General features: G+C 37.0%; 2 protein-coding genes across 3 annotated transcripts in view; one reads left to right on the top strand and one right to left on the bottom strand.

Annotated features, from left to right (window-relative positions):
* The first annotated feature begins 681 nt into the window (after positions 1–681).
* Polr1D (RNA polymerases I and III subunit AC2 l(2)37Cg) lies at positions 682–6,247 on the top strand. The gene is made up of 4 exons (XM_071677130.1): positions 682–857; positions 2,269–2,366; positions 4,976–5,132; positions 5,649–6,247. The coding sequence occupies exons 1-4, from the start codon at positions 786–788 to the stop codon at positions 5,712–5,714; spliced, it is 393 nt and encodes a 130-aa protein (XP_071533231.1). The 5' UTR covers positions 682–785; the 3' UTR covers positions 5,715–6,247.
* A 1,245-nt stretch (positions 6,248–7,492) lies between these two features.
* Positions 7,493–17,342, bottom strand: part of LOC139757077 (A disintegrin and metalloproteinase with thrombospondin motifs adt-1-like) — a 28,412-nt gene continuing 18,562 nt past the window's right edge. For both annotated transcript variants that reach the window (XM_071677125.1, XM_071677126.1), the window contains 7 exons: positions 16,033–16,128; positions 15,062–15,190; positions 13,378–13,473; positions 13,008–13,122; positions 10,277–10,452; positions 9,868–10,017; positions 7,493–8,101 (listed from right to left, as the gene is read on the bottom strand). In XM_071677125.1, coding sequence (XP_071533226.1) covers positions 8,030–8,101; positions 9,868–10,017; positions 10,277–10,452; positions 13,008–13,122; positions 13,378–13,473; positions 15,062–15,190; positions 16,033–16,128 — 834 coding nt within the window. In that variant the 3' untranslated portion in view covers positions 7,493–8,029. The remainder of the gene's footprint in view (positions 8,102–9,867; positions 10,018–10,276; positions 10,453–13,007; positions 13,123–13,377; positions 13,474–15,061; positions 15,191–16,032; positions 16,129–17,342) is intronic.

The following is a 17,342-nucleotide window of genomic DNA, read 5'->3' as shown; positions in this document are numbered from 1 at the left end:
GCATAATTTGGTTTTCCTTTAAATTCAGCTCCCGACGAGATGTCACAACGTTTAAATGTCTGTGATATTTGTTTATCATATTTCTTGGCCGTATTCAAGTCTGTCTGTCAGTTTAAGGTTGATAGTGCTCTAAGTCATATGTTGCAACTGGATATATTGTGATTTTATGTAGGTTACATAAATCTTCATTTTGATAATTTCTTGTACCACTTCAGAATGGATCTTTACATATTTGTTCTAGTGCAGACTTGCTTGAGTCTGATAGAATAGGTTTATCCTCAGAGCAATTGAAACCTTTGATTTATTTGTCGCATTTGTAATACGAACAGAGCATTTTCTTGTAGTTATCTTCAATGAAATTCTTCTTACACTTCCAGCAATTACCATTTCCTTGTTATCTCTTTAATCTGATCTGAAATAGAATCTGAATACAATTTATAAATCGAAATTCACTTCTTCATATTGTTTTTGTCTTTTGTCGCAAACATTCCTCTTTAATTCCGGTTTATGTAGAATAATACCTTTTTCCTTGGACCTTTTTCCTCAAAAGTTGAGGTTTGCACCACTTGGAAACATAGTGTATGATATATAACAATTTATCATTAATGAAGATTATCTATTACTTACGTAATCGATATTAGTTATTGATCAATAATTATACGAATCATGACTTCCTATTAAGACCTACAAATTCCCAAACATTCTTGGCGTGGATGGTGTGGTTTTAAACCATAACAACAATAATACAATAAGTTTGTTCTTCGGGACAGCTGTTGCATATAGATATGCCAGTGGGAGCTGATGGATTCCGCGTTCCAAACGTTATTGAGCATGAAAAACAGAACAAATTAGAATGGGTAAGTTTACATGAGATTTGGAGAAAGAATATATAGAGGGTACTCATGCTGCGATTTTTAACAATATCTTGGGTGTATATTTAGAGTAGAAGCAGACTCTCAGGTAGTGAAGTGTTTTGACGGAAACATGCCTAACGATTAATTTGGTCGAGCAGATTTATAATTTTCACATGTTTTCGGTTTGATGTTCAATACTAATTTTGTGTTTTAGTGTGTATAGTTTAGGGATTTTTTTCCTACGATCAGTTGAATCTAACCTTATATGGTAGACTTTAAATGAAGCACCACCATCACCTTAATTTATAGAGTAAAGCGAGTCATATAAATGCATTACTTATAGTTTATTAGAAGGGTGATGATTGACATATTTAGGTTCATCTCTGAATATATCAGTGACAGTGGGGAGGGCTATGAAATTCAGGGCAAATGTGTATTTGAATAATATAGACTGGTAAAATACTTGCAAAAATTAGTAAAAATTATGTGAACAAAATCACCTAACGCCCATTAGTTGAATTACATCTTGCATGTTGTGTGATTAACATGTGATTGTTGTGGTCAATTTTTAGTTACACTCAGTGGGAATTTTGTATGTCAGTGTAAACATAAGTACAGATTCCAAAGGAGCATGCTGCTTGACCACGTTGCTGACTGTATTGATGTATATGAATTTTCATAGGATCTCTTGATTTTTTTATTGTTTAGGCCAATTATACATAAAAAAAATTCTTAAACTTCATAGCTATAAATACATTGTGGTTTACAGATGGATTCCAGCATGGATATGTTTTCTTACCATGTTAATCACCATGTGGCCTCAGAGCACAAAAGAATTGGCAATATATTTGACTGAAATATGTAGTAAATATAGACTTCTAGGAGAACTTAATTAGTGTATTAGAAATTAAAGTAAAAACTCAAGATTTTAGTTGGATACATGGTGTGAAGAAATAATTTGAAAGGTGTATGGACAAGAGTGTTATAAGATGATGTGAGAATGTAGATTGCATGGTAGAGGATAGGTTTGTCAAAAAGATATTTGGGCAGTAGTATAGTTAAAGATATAATAAGAGGTAGACTATAGAACAGATGAGAAATGTGTTGAGAAGGATTTTATTAGGACTCGGAATATTTCAGATAGATATCAAAGGGCTTATTTGTAATCATATGTATGGAAAGTGAAAAAGCAGAGACATCTATGGTTGTGTGGAATTCCACTTTTTGCTTAGCACAATGGACATGGGTTAAGGATGTTTGTGGGCAGCATGAAAGGATATGTGAACTTGATTCACCCAGTGTAAATAGGGACAGACTTAAAGAGAATAGATTGATAGATAGATAGATAGATGCTGAACAGGTATCTGTAAGTTGATATAATTTCTTAGTTTTGTTTCATATTGTAATATTTCAGTTAAAAGGGCCTGGACAAGATGAATTTTGTCGCACCTTTGTAATTAATGAGGAAGACCATACATTAGGTAATGCCCTTAAACATGTCATCATGCAAAAGTAAGTTTAAATGTGAATCTGTGAGTCATGTCTTAATTTTAGTACTCTATAAATTTTCTTTCTGTTTATCTGTCTTTACCTTCTTATTTTTCTGTCTGTTAGCATGTGTGTCTATTTCTCGATATCTGTCTATCTATCTATTTCTCTATATCTATCTATCTGTGTTAGCAAGGTAGCATCAAGAACAGAGAACTGAGCCTTAGTTGGAAAACCCTCACTTGGCCCTCTTCTCTGTCCCTTCTTTTGGAAAATTAAAAACGAGAGGGGAGGATTTCCAGCTCCCCATTCCCTCCCCTTTTCGTTGCATTCTATGACATGCAGGGAATATGTGGGAAGTACTCTTTCTCCCCTATTGGTGGCAATGGGAATGGATGAAGGCAGCAAGTATAAATATGTAAATATGTATATATGTATATGTTGAAATGTATAGGTATGTATATGTGTGTGTATGTATATACATGTGTATGTGGGTGGGTTGGGCCATTCTTTCGTCTGTTTCCTTGTGCTACCTCGCCAATGCAGGAGACAGTGACAAAGTATGATAAATGTAAATATTTTTTTTATTATTATACTTAGTTGCTGTCTCCCATGGAAGACAAAACTTTCCATGGTTTACCCCAGATGCTTCACATGCCCTGGTTCAATCCATTGACAGCACATCAACCCCAGTATACCACATCGTTCCAATTCACTCTATTTCTTGCACACCTTTCACCCTCCTGTATGTTCATGCCCCGGTTGCTTAAAATCTTTTTCACTCCATCCTTCCACCTCCAGTTTGGTCTCCCACTTCTCATTCCCTCCACCTCTGACATACATGTCCTCTTTGTCAGTCTTTCCTCATTCATTCTCTCCATGTGACTAAACCACTTCAATACACCCTCTTCTACTCTCACCACCACACACTTTTTATTACCACATGTCTCTCTTACCCTTTCATTACTCACTCAATCAAACCATCTCACACAGCATATTGTCCTCAAACATTTCATTTCCAACACATCCATCTATCCCTGGTGATAGGGGAGAAAGAATACTTCCCATATATTCCCTGTGTGTCGTAGTGGGGAACTGAAAGGGGAGGGAGCAGGGGGCTGGAAATCACCCCTCCAGTTTTTACTTCTCCAAAAGAAGGAACAGAGAAGTGGGCCAAATGAGGATTTTCTCTCTAAGGCTCAGTCCTGAGAAACTGCAGAAGTTGGTGACTGAGTTTGGAAGAGTGTGTGAAAGGAGAAAGTTGAGAGTAAATGTGAATATATAGCTTAAACTTAGCAGGGTTGAGGGACAGGTTAGTTGTGGTGTGTGTCTGAATGGTAGAAACTTTGAGGAAGTTAACCGTTTTATGTACCTGGGAGTGGACATGGCAGCAAATAGAACCATAGAAGATGAAGTGAGTTGTAGAGTGGATGAAGGGGATAAAGGTTCTGGATGCACTGAAAAATTTGTGAAAAGAGAGAATATTATGTCTCAGGGCAAAAATAGGTATGTTTGAAGGTATAGTAGCCCAAACAACATTAAATGGATGCAAGACATAGGCTATAGATAAGGGTGTGTGGAAAAGGCTGGATGTACTGGAAATTAAATGTTTGAGGACAGTATGTGGCATGAGGTGTTTTTATTAAGTAAGTAATGAAAGGATAAGAGAGATGAGTGGTAATTAAAAGAGTGTGGTTGAGAGAGCTGAAGAGGGCGTGCTGAAATGATTTGGGCATATGGAGAGGATGAGTGAGGAAAGGTTGACAAAGATATGTGTCAGAAGTGGAGGGAACAAGGAGAACAGGAAGACCTAATTGTTGATGGATGGATGGAGTGAAAAATTTTTTAAGCAGCTGGGGCCTGAACATAAAGGAGGTTGAAAGGCATGCGAGAGAGTGAATTGGAATGATGTGGTATACTGGGGTCGACATGCTGTCAGTGAACTGAACTAGGGCATGTGAAGCATTCAGGGTAAATCATGGAAAGGTCTGCGGGGCTTGGTTGTGGATAGGGAGTTGTGGGTTCAATGCATTTAGCTTGACAGCTAGAGAATTAATGTGAGCGGATGTGACCTCATCTGTTCCTGGCGCTACCTCACTAATTCAGGAAACAGCAATCAAGTATGAAAAAATTTGTGTATGGCAACCATGTAGTATTAAGTATCATTAAGTGACTATTCATCAAGAGGATCATTTCCACTGTACCTTTCCCCCTCCTTCACTTACCCACCGCTACCTCTACTGATCCATTTATATGTTAGCTCTAGTAACATTACATGGCCAAAGAAGCCATGTTAGTACACTTTTTTATATATATCCTTTGCATTTTCTTGTATTTCATTCATAAATAGTAATGTGTGATCAATAGATTTGCAAACCTAACTATGATTTTGCAGTTTCATTAACATATAGACCTATTTAAAGATGTTTTATAGAAATTCATATGTATCATCTGCCCAGCATTTAAGTTGTATCAGTTTCCAGTGTACAAAGTTTGCTCTCACTCCTTTTAAGAATTTGTTACATACTGTTTTACTGTGTTATTAACTTTTGCATCTTCAGTAACTATATTGTCAGCATCCCTTTAGTGAGGTGGTAAAGAATCTTTCAATTGAAAACTTTTTCTTATTGTAGCCCTGCCATAGAATTTTGTGGCTACACAGTTCCACATCCAATGGAACGAAAAATTCATGTTCGTGTCCAAACAAATGGAATTCCAGCTATTCAGGTTCTACATCAAGCTCTGAAAGATCTCAAAGAACAAAATGAAACTGTCAAAAAATTGATTCAGGTGAGTATTTACTTACATTCATAACTCTCCATTATGCATTGTGGCATCATTTCTTTATTTTTGATAGAGTAATACAGTTTTTCAATAGTGTTTACATATGTGAATCTTTTGATTTATGACTAGTTTTATATATAACTGATTTTATTCATACCAGTGGAAAAAGATTTAAATTTTATTTTCCTCAATTTAACTCTTTTTTTATTGTAAGAAATGAAAATTTAAAGGTATAAAATGTATTATCATCCACTGTTATTTTCCTAGACTTGATACATTGACAAGCATTTAATGCAGGTTGTTGCACCTAGAATCATCATTATGATATTTATTCAGTTCTTGATCATCTTAGAACAGTAGTGTGTCAAACAACAAACAGCTGTGCTTCAAACATATCTTACATCATTGTACAGTATACCAGTAATTGCATTTTTGAAGAATTAGCCACTTACTCTTTATTTAAGCCAATATGTTAGATAATGGAATATATAAACTTAAAGAAACTTCATATTCTCTCCTCAGGATGAAGTAAAAAGATACCAAGAGACACATCAGCAGTCTGAATTAGAGGAGATGGAATCACAGTAATAGATTGGTTTAAAACTGAAGTCTGTTGGCCATGTCATATCATCCAAGATACAGTAAGATTGACTGATGTTGAAAGAAAGACTGTTGACATTGGGTAATTTTCCCCTAGGCATTTGATAATGCAATTTTTTTTAATATCAAATAAAAATGGTAATGGAAATGCACTGTTTAAGTTATGTTCTTAATTTGGGTTTAGGGGCAGTGCAAATTCAAACTTGATGTTTTGTTTGACCAGGCAAAGGTAGAAGGGTGAAATTTACCATGTTTGCTGTATGAGTATGTTAGTCATCCACACATTTTATGGCATTCATTTACTGACTCGTCAGGGACTTGAACTAGAAAGTATTATTTCACATGGCTTGTATTTCCATTCTTTCAATTGATCTGATGTATATTGGTGTGATTCTTTGCTCATGAAATTAATAATTAGATAAGACCAAAGGTTCCCAAACTATGACATGCAACATGTTTTCAAATTGCCCATTTGAACTGCATGTCTAGAACATCACAGACTAAATATGCTTGGAATCAGACTTGAGTATCACTGCTTCCTTCAGAGTATTGATATATTTTATTATGTCTAATGTTTGCAAGCAAGATGTAAATATTTTAGTGTTTATGTGTGGAGTGCTGTAGCATTAGTAATACCTTCTGCATTGTTGTAGTTCCAGTATCATCAAAGTTGATAGGAAATTGAATTCACTGCACTATTTGCTGTAGAGTTTTAACATCATTACTCCTACTAGAGATTCAGTATGCTTTAGACTGAATTTAACCTTGTGGCTCAGTTATCTAAACAGGTTTGGGGACTCATGTTTAAGACAGGAGTTTGCTCCCTTATTCTAGAGCTCATAGTAAAGTAAACTGTGGAAATCCAACTCCTAGGATTTTCCCCTTCAATACCTAAGTGGTTTGTTCCAGAAATTTACTGGATTTTTGGATAGTAATAAAAGTTTGCACTAAAGAAATTTCCATTGTGCACCTGAGAATCAAGATTGAAAACTGCTCTGTTGTATGGTCACCAACCAAACAGGGGAAATGGATTAGCTAGAGAGAGACTATAGAGACAGTCTGTAGGTAGGGATAAAGGAGTGGAATGAATGGATTATCACAAAAGATTTAAAGAACCACAACTGTGCAGCCTAGAAAGAAGGGAAAGACACTGTTATATATGCATGCCAAAAAATATATAAAGCTAAAAGCCACACATAGGGGAATAAACAGGACGATCAGATAAACAAGTATACCTTGGAAAATGCTACAAAGTTACAGACCAAAATACATGAATATCCTACGAGAAGGATGAGCAACTCTACAGAGTGATAACCAGTGAGAAAGGAAACATGGCTGGAGTTAGCACTAAAACCGTTAGAGAACTTGATGGCTGGCATAGAAAGAACTTGATCAGTCAAGGATTGGCAACTATGGTTGTAGTGTTGCTGCTGAAAAACAGCATTATCAGCCAAGCATACTTTACATTAATTGCCATGAGTTAACCATGTCTGTGGCATAATCTCATTGCAGGAATTAGTAAGTCGGTATGACACACTACAATTACATTTTTTACATGTATTTGACATGAATGCGGCTTTGTAGTTGTGGATTTTTATACCTTGCCAAATAGATTAGGTGGTTTAACTAGAGAACTTTTTGATGGAAGGGCATGTGATGACACTAGATCAAAAGTATTTTTTCACCAACTCAGAATGTACTGTTTTGAGCTAATATTCTCAAGATCATCAAGTCTATAATTCTGATGGTGTGGTTTATATTCTAGGCTGAGTTAGAATAGCTGATCCCGAGCTGGTTATTGTGGGAATTAATTGAAATACAAATGGTAGTGAACAATTCATTCTCATATTAAGATATACAAAAAGTGTGAATTAACTTTGTGTTAAGGTTTTGAAATAACAGTCTTGAAAATTTTATGGGAAGTGAGCCCTAATGAGATACAAATGACAGTTGTCAATTCATTCTTATGATGAAATTGATTATATGTAAACAGAAATCACTAATGCATTACATGAAAACTGATGATGTAAATACTTCATATGAATACCAAAGGATTTTATATTTACTAGAAGAAAAACATCTGAAAAAGATGGGATCCACCTCTTTGAGAATGTAACTCTTAAATCATATGGCTGTGCTGCAAAGTTTTCAAAAATGTAGTATCAAACTATTTTCCTTTCATTGTAGCTTTGTATAACATAGGCCCTCAGTCTGTATATGATTGTTCTAGTGTTGCTGTGGATCCACTCTATTTTTTTTTTCTGATGGCAGCATCAGTCCCTAGAGTGGCAGTGGTTAAGTTGCTATACTTGGACGTAGTCATTATCTTCCCACAGGGCCTCATTTTCTACATGGTACAGGTCCAGTGGTTCAGACTGTTGCAGAAGAAAATAGCAATTAATTTGTTTGAAATTCATCCAAGCTCATTAGTGGCTTTGAAAAGATTTTATTTTGGTTAATAACACATCCATTAAAGCTAATCTCATATGCTCTTGCATTTGAGTTTACCAAAGCTCTCTCAACCATACACAGCTGGTACCTACCCAACAGCATTATCACTTCAAAGCTTCAGGATAAGATTTTACCTTAGCACTATGTAGATAGATTAACTTTGAAAGCTTTGTGTTCTGTATGATTTAGTAATCTGTCAACAAATATAGTGTGGTTACCACTGTAGTATAGAAGACATAATATCAGGATGTTACTGGAAAAGCTTTGTAAATTGCTTTAAATCTCAGAGTAAAGAGTAATTGGCATTAACATCATGTTTTGGCAGTGTTAACTTACTTTGCATAAATGAACAGTAATATGATAAGACATTGGATACATATCACTCAGAAATTATGGGAAACCATAGAAAGATTGGTGGGTCTTGGCTGTGGATAGGGAGCTTTGGTTTCCATGCACTGAACATGATAACTAAAGAGTGTACATGGGGAAATGAGGTCAGTCTTCTTCTAATACTAGCATTACCTCTATACTAAGAAACTGGCGAACAAGTATGGGAAGAACATATGTATTTTAGAGCTTTTGAATCATGGTTAAGGAAGGTAAGTAGAGTACATAAGTTGTAAAGGAACTTGAGTAAACAAATGTTTCCAACATTTTTAGAAGTATGTCATGAGAATATTAATTTGAATTGAACTTTTTATTTTTTCACAGGAATGTATTATAAACTGTGTGGAGAATGGTCACTTCTATGGCCAAGACTTACCAAAGCCTATGTTTCTGTTTAGGCAACAGTTGCTTTAGTTTAGACTGTAGGTATGCTTGAAATGTCATTAGCTTTCAGTTTGTGTTGATCTATCTACCTTTCTATATCTCTGATGCCCGTTCCCTCCAGGAACTCCCATCAAGGGGTGGCCATGAGTCTCCACTTATCCCTGTCCTTACATGCCTCCATTGCATACACCATTCCTCACATTCCTCCACTATTTCCCTTCAGTATTCCTCCACCCTATTTGCCTATGACACAGGTGGTCTTCCACTCACACCAACCCCTTTAATTGTACTATCATACACTCTCCTTGTAAACTCCCAGTCTTGCATTCTTTCCACATGCCCAAACCATCTCAAAGTAAGTTTGTGTTGATGGCATTGCAGCCTTGTTCAGGGTGATAGATATGATCATACTATTGTCTTTTCTCATTATTATTTAGGGGATGTGTTTACAGGAGCCTGCCTCTTTCTTTTCATATCTTCCTCACTCATGCAGGTATAAGTAGGATTAGTGGACAGGAAAAATATGCTTTGGTGCAGGAGGAGTGTTTCTTTAGATATGTGAATGATCACATTCAGTCACCACTTACCTCCCATCTTTCTTGCATTTTACTCAGCATTTACAGAAATAAAATGAGTATTGCAATAATCATAAAGATAGTCCACTTGTTCAGTAAACAGAATTTGTACTAGGAACATAAGATAACTGTGCATGTGTGCCAGTTTAATCTGTTTCTCATGCCCAATGAACTCCATACAAATGTGTAATGGCATTTCTCAGGAAAATATGGCTATGTAGTGTGACTTAATGATGAAAAAGTGGCTAGATGGTGTGAGTTTAATGATGGAAAAGTGGCAAGATGTTTATATATTCAGTACAACTATGCCTATGAAAATTTTTCCTTCTCTACCACAAGCTTACCTGAAGTGGATCCATGTTTTTATCCAGCTCGAAGATCCTGGCAACCTGCTCAGGGACAGTGTTGTTGGAAGGTTTTGGCGGGGCGTTTTGGTACACATGAACGTCCCATTCAGGGTCAGGGTTCAGAAGTGCTTTTGCTTCACGGTGACCCTGTACATTACGTGATTACTTTAGAATCAACACAGGGATCATCATTGCAACAAGTGTTAATCAAACTATCTGGGATTGCAAAATGTATGAATTTTGGGTATGGCACATGAAAAAGTTTGGGAGACCACATTCCAATAGTGTTGGTAGGTGTCAGATGAACACTACATTTGGATTAAAAGGGCAATGATGTGTGTTGAAATGCCTAAGGAGGTTCGTAAACCATGAGATGATATTATTAGAATTACAGGGACAAACTAACCTTAGGAAGACATTGATGACGTTGGCAGTAGTATTGCTTTCCTGCCTCCATATGGCAGGGTGTCCCATCAGGAAAGTAGGTATCAAAATGAGGTAAGTAGCTGAGATCTGTTCGGGGAGAGTACCATGTCCCTGAAGCGCGTAGACAAAATATTGCACATGCCTGCCACTGACGGTCTGTGTGGGTATTCATTTGATTAATAATATTACTTAGATTGGGTTGTGGGATGTTTCTGATACTGTAGAAGGTGGTCTTTAACCACAAAGTTAACCCAGAAAATCTTTACAGCTTTTCTGTTACTGAAATATTCTCACCCATAAAACACTAATTTGTAAGTTTTAAGATAGAGGTAAGTTTTATAGAAGTCTTATGAATTTCAAATGTAATTTGCTCATGTAACAAATCAATGGACTTTTTATCCAGTAATGAATATGAGATATTTATTTTGCATAGGATTAAGCCTTTTCATTAGTTATGTAAAACTGTGAGGTTAGTAGTATAGGGAAAGATATTATTGTCACTGACATATTGAGCCAACTGAAGTGTGTGCTGAGGTAAAACATTACATGGTATGTACAATAACTGTAAGAAGTCTTTCAGTAATTGTGAGTTTTTCACAGAATTATTTCTAGGAGATTCACTTAAAAGTATTTGAAATGGTAAGAATTTAGAATGGTCTGTTTTGCTTGATTTAAAGTGTAGATTATCTATATTTTATTATCATTATCATTATATATCTATCTGTCTATCTATTTCTCTGATGCCCATTCCCCTAGGGAACTCCCTTAAGGGAGGGGCCATGGCAAAAGTCTACATAAGTGGTGAACTCCAGTGCTGTTTCTTAGGCATGTGTGCTTCACCCTTAAAAAGCCACTGGCAGAGGGCAACTCAAGTGCTGTGTTTTCAGAAGCTCCTAACTAATATTCACTTTAATCCATTCTCTAGCTGTCATGTGTAATGCACCAAAACTGCAGCCCCCAGTCCAAAATGAGGCCATATGTGGTTTCCTTAGGCTGCTTCATATACCATGGTTCATTCCATTGACAGCATGCTGCCCCATGCACACCACTTCATTCCAGTTAATTCTATCACAAATTCAGGCCTTGAGCGATCCAAATTTTATTCACACCATTCTTCTATCCCTTCTACAATTTGCTTTTCAACTTGTCCCTTCCACTTTTGGCACATATATCCTCTTTTTCAACCACTCCTCACTCTCTCTCTCTCTGCATCCAACCATTTCAACACACGATTTTCAACTCTCTGAACCATGCTTTTTTATTACCATACCTTTCTCTTACCCTATCATTAGTCACTGGATAAACACTCCTGATACCACATATTTTCATCAGACATTTCATTCCCAACACATTTACCCTCTCCCGAACCTTACATGCTTCGCATCCATTCATCATCATACCATCAAACATATCCATTTTTGCCCTCCCAGATAATGAGATAGTGACCTCTCTTACCACACAATCCCCATTGCTTCCAGAACCTTCATCCCCTCACCCTCCCTATGACTCACCTCAGTTTCCATGGTTTCAATCACTGCCATACCCATTCCCAGGTATCTAAAACACTTCACTTCCTCCAAGCTTTCTCTATTCAAACTCACACCTGAACTAACCTTTCTCTTTGCGTTGCTGAACATAATAACCTTGCTTTTGTTCCCATTTACTTTTAAGTTTCTCCTTTTTCCATACTCTCCCAAACTTAGACACCAATTTTTGCACACATACCTTACATTCTTGATAAAAACTTTTCTGCTTCTGTTAGCTTTCCTCCCACAACATATATTTGCAAAACCTTCCACAAAGCATTTATAAGCCCTAATATGCCTTTTATAGATCCTTAAGATCTCTATGTATTTTTCACCAAAATTTTTCAAAGCAGACACCTGATCCACACAACCTTTACCACTCCTGACACTACTTTGGTTCTCCCCAGTCTGATGCTCTCAGGTACACTCAAGAAACTTATACCTCTCTTACCTGAACACTCACTTTTGTCCCTCTTGCCTTTATGCAATGGCACTATACAGGCATTTTGCCAATTCTGAGGCACCTTACCATGATATATACACATGTTGAAAATGTTAACTGACCAATCAAAAACACAAACTTCCCTTTCTTAAGAAATCAGCTGCAATACCAACCACTCCAGCTGCTTTGCTGCATTTCATCTTACCCAAGGCTTTCACCACAAGCTCTCTTTTCACCAAATCATTATACACCTCACATTTGCCACCTTTCCATCACACACATTCAACAATCCTTCAAAATACTGACTCAATCTCCTCTTTCACCCCAGGACCAATTTTATGAAAGAGTCTTGGTGTTGCCCAGGGTCTCTTTCCAGAGGCTCTTGCACCCCAAGACAGTGCTACTTCCAGGAGCAGGGGAAAATAAACTCCTTTGGAGTGAGAAATTCTTTGACAAGACTGTACCTTCAGTGATACAGCTTTACCATAGGTGATTTTCACTTCCAGTGTCACCTTGAACAGGCAGCATCTGGTAACACCCATATGACTGAATGTGCTGAGAGAGGCAGCTGGTGGGATTTCTGATCATTGTCTTGTGGAGGTAAGGGTAAAGATTAATAGATACTTTCAGTAAAATGATGTAGGTGGGTGTGAAAAAATAAAAGGATTTTAGAGTTGACAGAACAGGAGTAGAACTATCTACCCATACTATACAAACAGTAATTACAAGTAATTATCACAAACCTGGGTTGTGGGGAGCCTGAGCACCAGTGGGTTTGAGGTCTGTCACCACAGTGGAGAACTCCAAACATTTGTTGTCTGCATATTGCATAATGGACATCCGGTTGCTGCTACACAGCTGCATATAATCATGCCACATATTACTAAAGTTCCATGTAGGTATGTATGTTGGATTTATATGTAGTTAACACAAATAAAATACTGTACCCTTCAAGCTCTGTCACATATAGAAAGTCTACAAATTTTCTGTGAAATCAATTGCAGAAGGGTTAATTATCACCTTTTCTCTGGATACTTGTTACTTTAATGGGTTTACTATGTTTATGGACTTCTCTTTATTGCATCATTCATGCATTTTACATGAGTGTCATACCTGTGTGTCATCACATGGATTAAGGATGGCTGAAACTCCTTGGCAGCGCTCAGCACTGTTCTTGGGCTTAGGGTTTGAACAGTTCCGCTTTGACACCTGAAATAGTTAGTATACAGGTAATATGAGGCTCAGATAACTATTACACTTCAGTATTGTTGTAGAATTAAATCCACAGTTAGAAATTTCTGAGAGCAAGAGAAATGTATGGTAACAGAAAAAGCATGGTTGAGAGAGCTGAAGAGGGTGGACTGAAATGGTTTGACACTTGGAAAGAATGAGCGAGAAAACGCTGATAAAGTGGATGTGTGTATCAGAAGACAAAGAAACAAGGAGAATGGGGAGACCAAACTGGAGATGTAAGGATGGAGTGAAAAAGATGTTGACTGATCAAGGTCAGAATATAGAGGAGAGTGAAAGGCATGCACATGATAAAGTGAACTGGAATGATGTGGTACACTGGGACTGATGTGCTGTCATTGGAATGAATCAGTGCATGTGAAGCATTGATAAATCATGGAATGGTCCATGGGGCCTGACTGTAGATAGGGAACTGTGAATTCAGTGCATTACACATAATAGCTAGAGATTGGATGTAAGCAGATGTGGCCCTTCTTCGTCTGATATTGGTGCTACCTTACAAACTCAGGAAACTGTTGATCATGTATGAAAGAAAAAGAAATTTCTGCATGAAAAAATTTAAATGGCAGAAACATGTGGTAGTAAGACTTCTTGAGTACTTTTTTCAAGAATGCAAATTATGTCATGATATTAAGATACCAAGTCTTACTTTTTATATAGTGTCACAACATATTACAAAATATTAAAAACCACATACATAAATCCAGCTCACACTCTTCAGTCACCTTGAACGGATAATTACACTGATCAAAATACCAACCATTTTAAGTATTACATGTGACATATACATGACATTCATTCCCCACACCATATTGAAACGCAGAAGCAACACATAAACCACATGCCCGTAGAACACTAGCTGACACCAGATTAGGACAAGAAGAATCCCTTAACAACCACCACAAACATTTCACCCACTCCACTTTAAAGTACACTTTACCTGGTCTCTTTACGAAATCAAGTGTAACAGAGCTGCAGACCCAATAAAACAATGCACTCGGAACAATCATTAGCTGCCTTAAAACTGCAGATACTCAGCACCTACACAATGAAACAAAGATCCTCCTAATACAGTCCCACCTCAGCATGCTCAGCACTAAGTTCTGGCAACAAGCTTTAAATAGCTGCCCTCCAATTTCAGTCTTAAACTCCTACCCAGCAGACGTACACCCATCACTAGCCACAATCACCAGAAGAACATGAGTCCCACTTTCCTGTCAATGCTAGGGACATCACCCTTTCCAACAACACTACAAACATCATTTTACCGTATCCCAAGAACCTTCAAGCCCACAGTATAACTACCACAGTGAAGACATAGAGCACTCATTACCCAGTTCCCCTGCTCTCTCTGCACAAGGACACACACACATAACATTACTACATTTTATAACCAATGGTCCTGACCAGTGGACATGGCCAGCCTCCTGAGCACTGCAGAAGCTTCATAAAGACAAAAGGTATTCCAGAGGCAGGAAGTATGTATGTAATACCAAAAATGATTGCTAAGTGAGGATCGAGTCAAAGTTTTAGTAAATCAACCAACCTGGATCCCATGAGCATTGATTAAGCAACCAGATTGGCAGGGTATATGGTGCCAGGCACTCCATCCACCCTTTACTATGGGGGGTTCCCTCTCCACTGGCCATGGTGTGCACACACCCGCAGTGCACCACTGTTGATGTTAAAAGAAAAAGACTATTAAACCTCCACCTCATCTGGAATTCTTGGGACTGGGATACTAAAGATTTTTTTCTTGATTTCTGAGTGCAGGGAAAAATAAATAAAAAAGACCAAACTTGGAGTGGAAGTTAAAACTTTGGCCTTGGGTATCACAAGTACAATAGTACACTTTTCTTATGCTATGTTTTATGATTGTAAGAGTATTATGCATGCATTTTTATGCACTGCCTTCCATTAAGGTATCATAACATATTTGTTTCAGTTTGATTCCATAATGAGGTTTGAATAAATGTGAAGTAGTAAAGTAAATTCTTTGAGTGCTAGGATCGCTTCTCAAATGAATGTTGAGAAAACTAAGGTGGAAAGTACAACTGGGAGTGCAATATTTGCATAAGTTACAACCATTGTTGATCTGCTTTTTGCAAGGATTATTTCTCAAATGAGTGTTGACAGAGGACTGAGGCAGGAAATGCGGTGGGCATTGCTGCATCAACCACTACCACTGTGTTTCTCATTTAATGGAAGGCTAAATCTGACCATATTTTCTGGATTCCTTATGTTTTAGAAGAAAATGTAAATGTAAAAATTTTGCCATGGAGTGATGCTTACCCATCCACTTTGGAAAACAACTGGCAAAGCAATCCTTGTATTCACAACACAAAAAGATAGTTGAAAATGTACAAGGAAAAATAGAAGTATGCAGATATTTTCTTTAACATCAGTAAACTATATTTTGTTCCCAATAAAAGACATTCATCGCCCTTGGCATGTAATATTTCAAAACTTCATGCATGAGAATTAGATTCACAGTAGGGGAAAAGATACAATACTTACACTGTTGTTGCCACAAAACGTCCCATCTAGGGCTGGTCCAGCCTTGAAGTACCCAATGCGATTTGGGCTGCGACACATTACTGATGTGCATACGCTCTGCAAAGAACACTGCATCAACCTTGGAACAGGTCCAACTATCCTCCATCCTAACATGCCAATAATGACATGGAGCTAAAAACTCCAAGAAGATAATAGCAATACTTACCAGGAGGAGAAATTTGAATTGATAAAAGGGGAAATGCTCAATGTTAAGAACAAATCAACTTGGCATGTACTAGATTCTTTCAAGTAGTGTAACAGCTGTGTAAGACATCACTCTGAATTGCTATGTATACTCGCCTACCTCAGTTTGAATCTGGTTAACCTCCTTGTTTGGCTACAAGTGTGTCACATTTGGAAGAGGATAGTCCAGTTAGTATAAATGTATTTTCCCTTACCTTCCTTCCCCTTTTTTTCTGTGTAAAAACTGTTTCTTGATTCCTGACAGTGGCAAACATGAGGTTGATAAATGATCAGAATGACCAGATACTTTATGCTACTTCACTTCTGTGCCATAACATCTGAGGCTTGTATGGGTTATTATCATAACGTCCTTGTAAAGAAACACCTTCTGACCTCATGATAAATGAGTGTCAAAGAGATGAATCTTCATGAGTACCTCATATTAACCCTATACTGTACCATGTCTGTTAGTTTTCTTTCCAACCATGTATCTCATGTTTTCCTGGTTGTATAGAAAATGCATTTAACCTCATAATTTCAAAGATATTCATGTAAATGGAAAAAATTCTTGAAATTTATTTTATCCACTACCATCATTCTGGTGTTTAGTTTCGTAGTTGTGTCCGAACAATGCACTGAGGAGTGTTCAAGTAAGGCCTGACTGTCAAAAGGGGAGCTATCTTTGCACATTTTATAATTCATTTAGTATATGCCAAAAAAATTTATTACTCATTGTTACCATATTTTATGTATGATATATCTTTACATGTATGATAAATCTTTTTATAAGAGCAAAATTATATTTGAGCACGAATCAAATGCAGTATTGTCGAGATGGCATTAGCATCACTGCCTCCATTGCTAGAAACTTCTCATGACTCATGTTAGTCAACTTTTAATGCTGGAAGTGTCAGTTTACATAAAATTGTTCTCCACATGATCCAAAGACAGGTCATCATTGTCAAGTATTTCTGAATCTTCTCCCTGGTCTTCTAAATCTTACTAAAAGCTGCTCAATTTCTTTCATAGAAAACTCATGAGAATGTGTTGCTTTTAGCATGGCTTGAGGATGACTGACTGTAGGAAGA

This window comes from Panulirus ornatus, chromosome 24, assembly GCF_036320965.1.
Source record: "Panulirus ornatus isolate Po-2019 chromosome 24, ASM3632096v1, whole genome shotgun sequence".
In the NCBI taxonomy this organism is placed as follows: Eukaryota; Metazoa; Arthropoda; class Malacostraca; order Decapoda; family Palinuridae; genus Panulirus; species Panulirus ornatus.
This window is presented reverse-complemented; position numbering and strand designations above follow the sequence as displayed.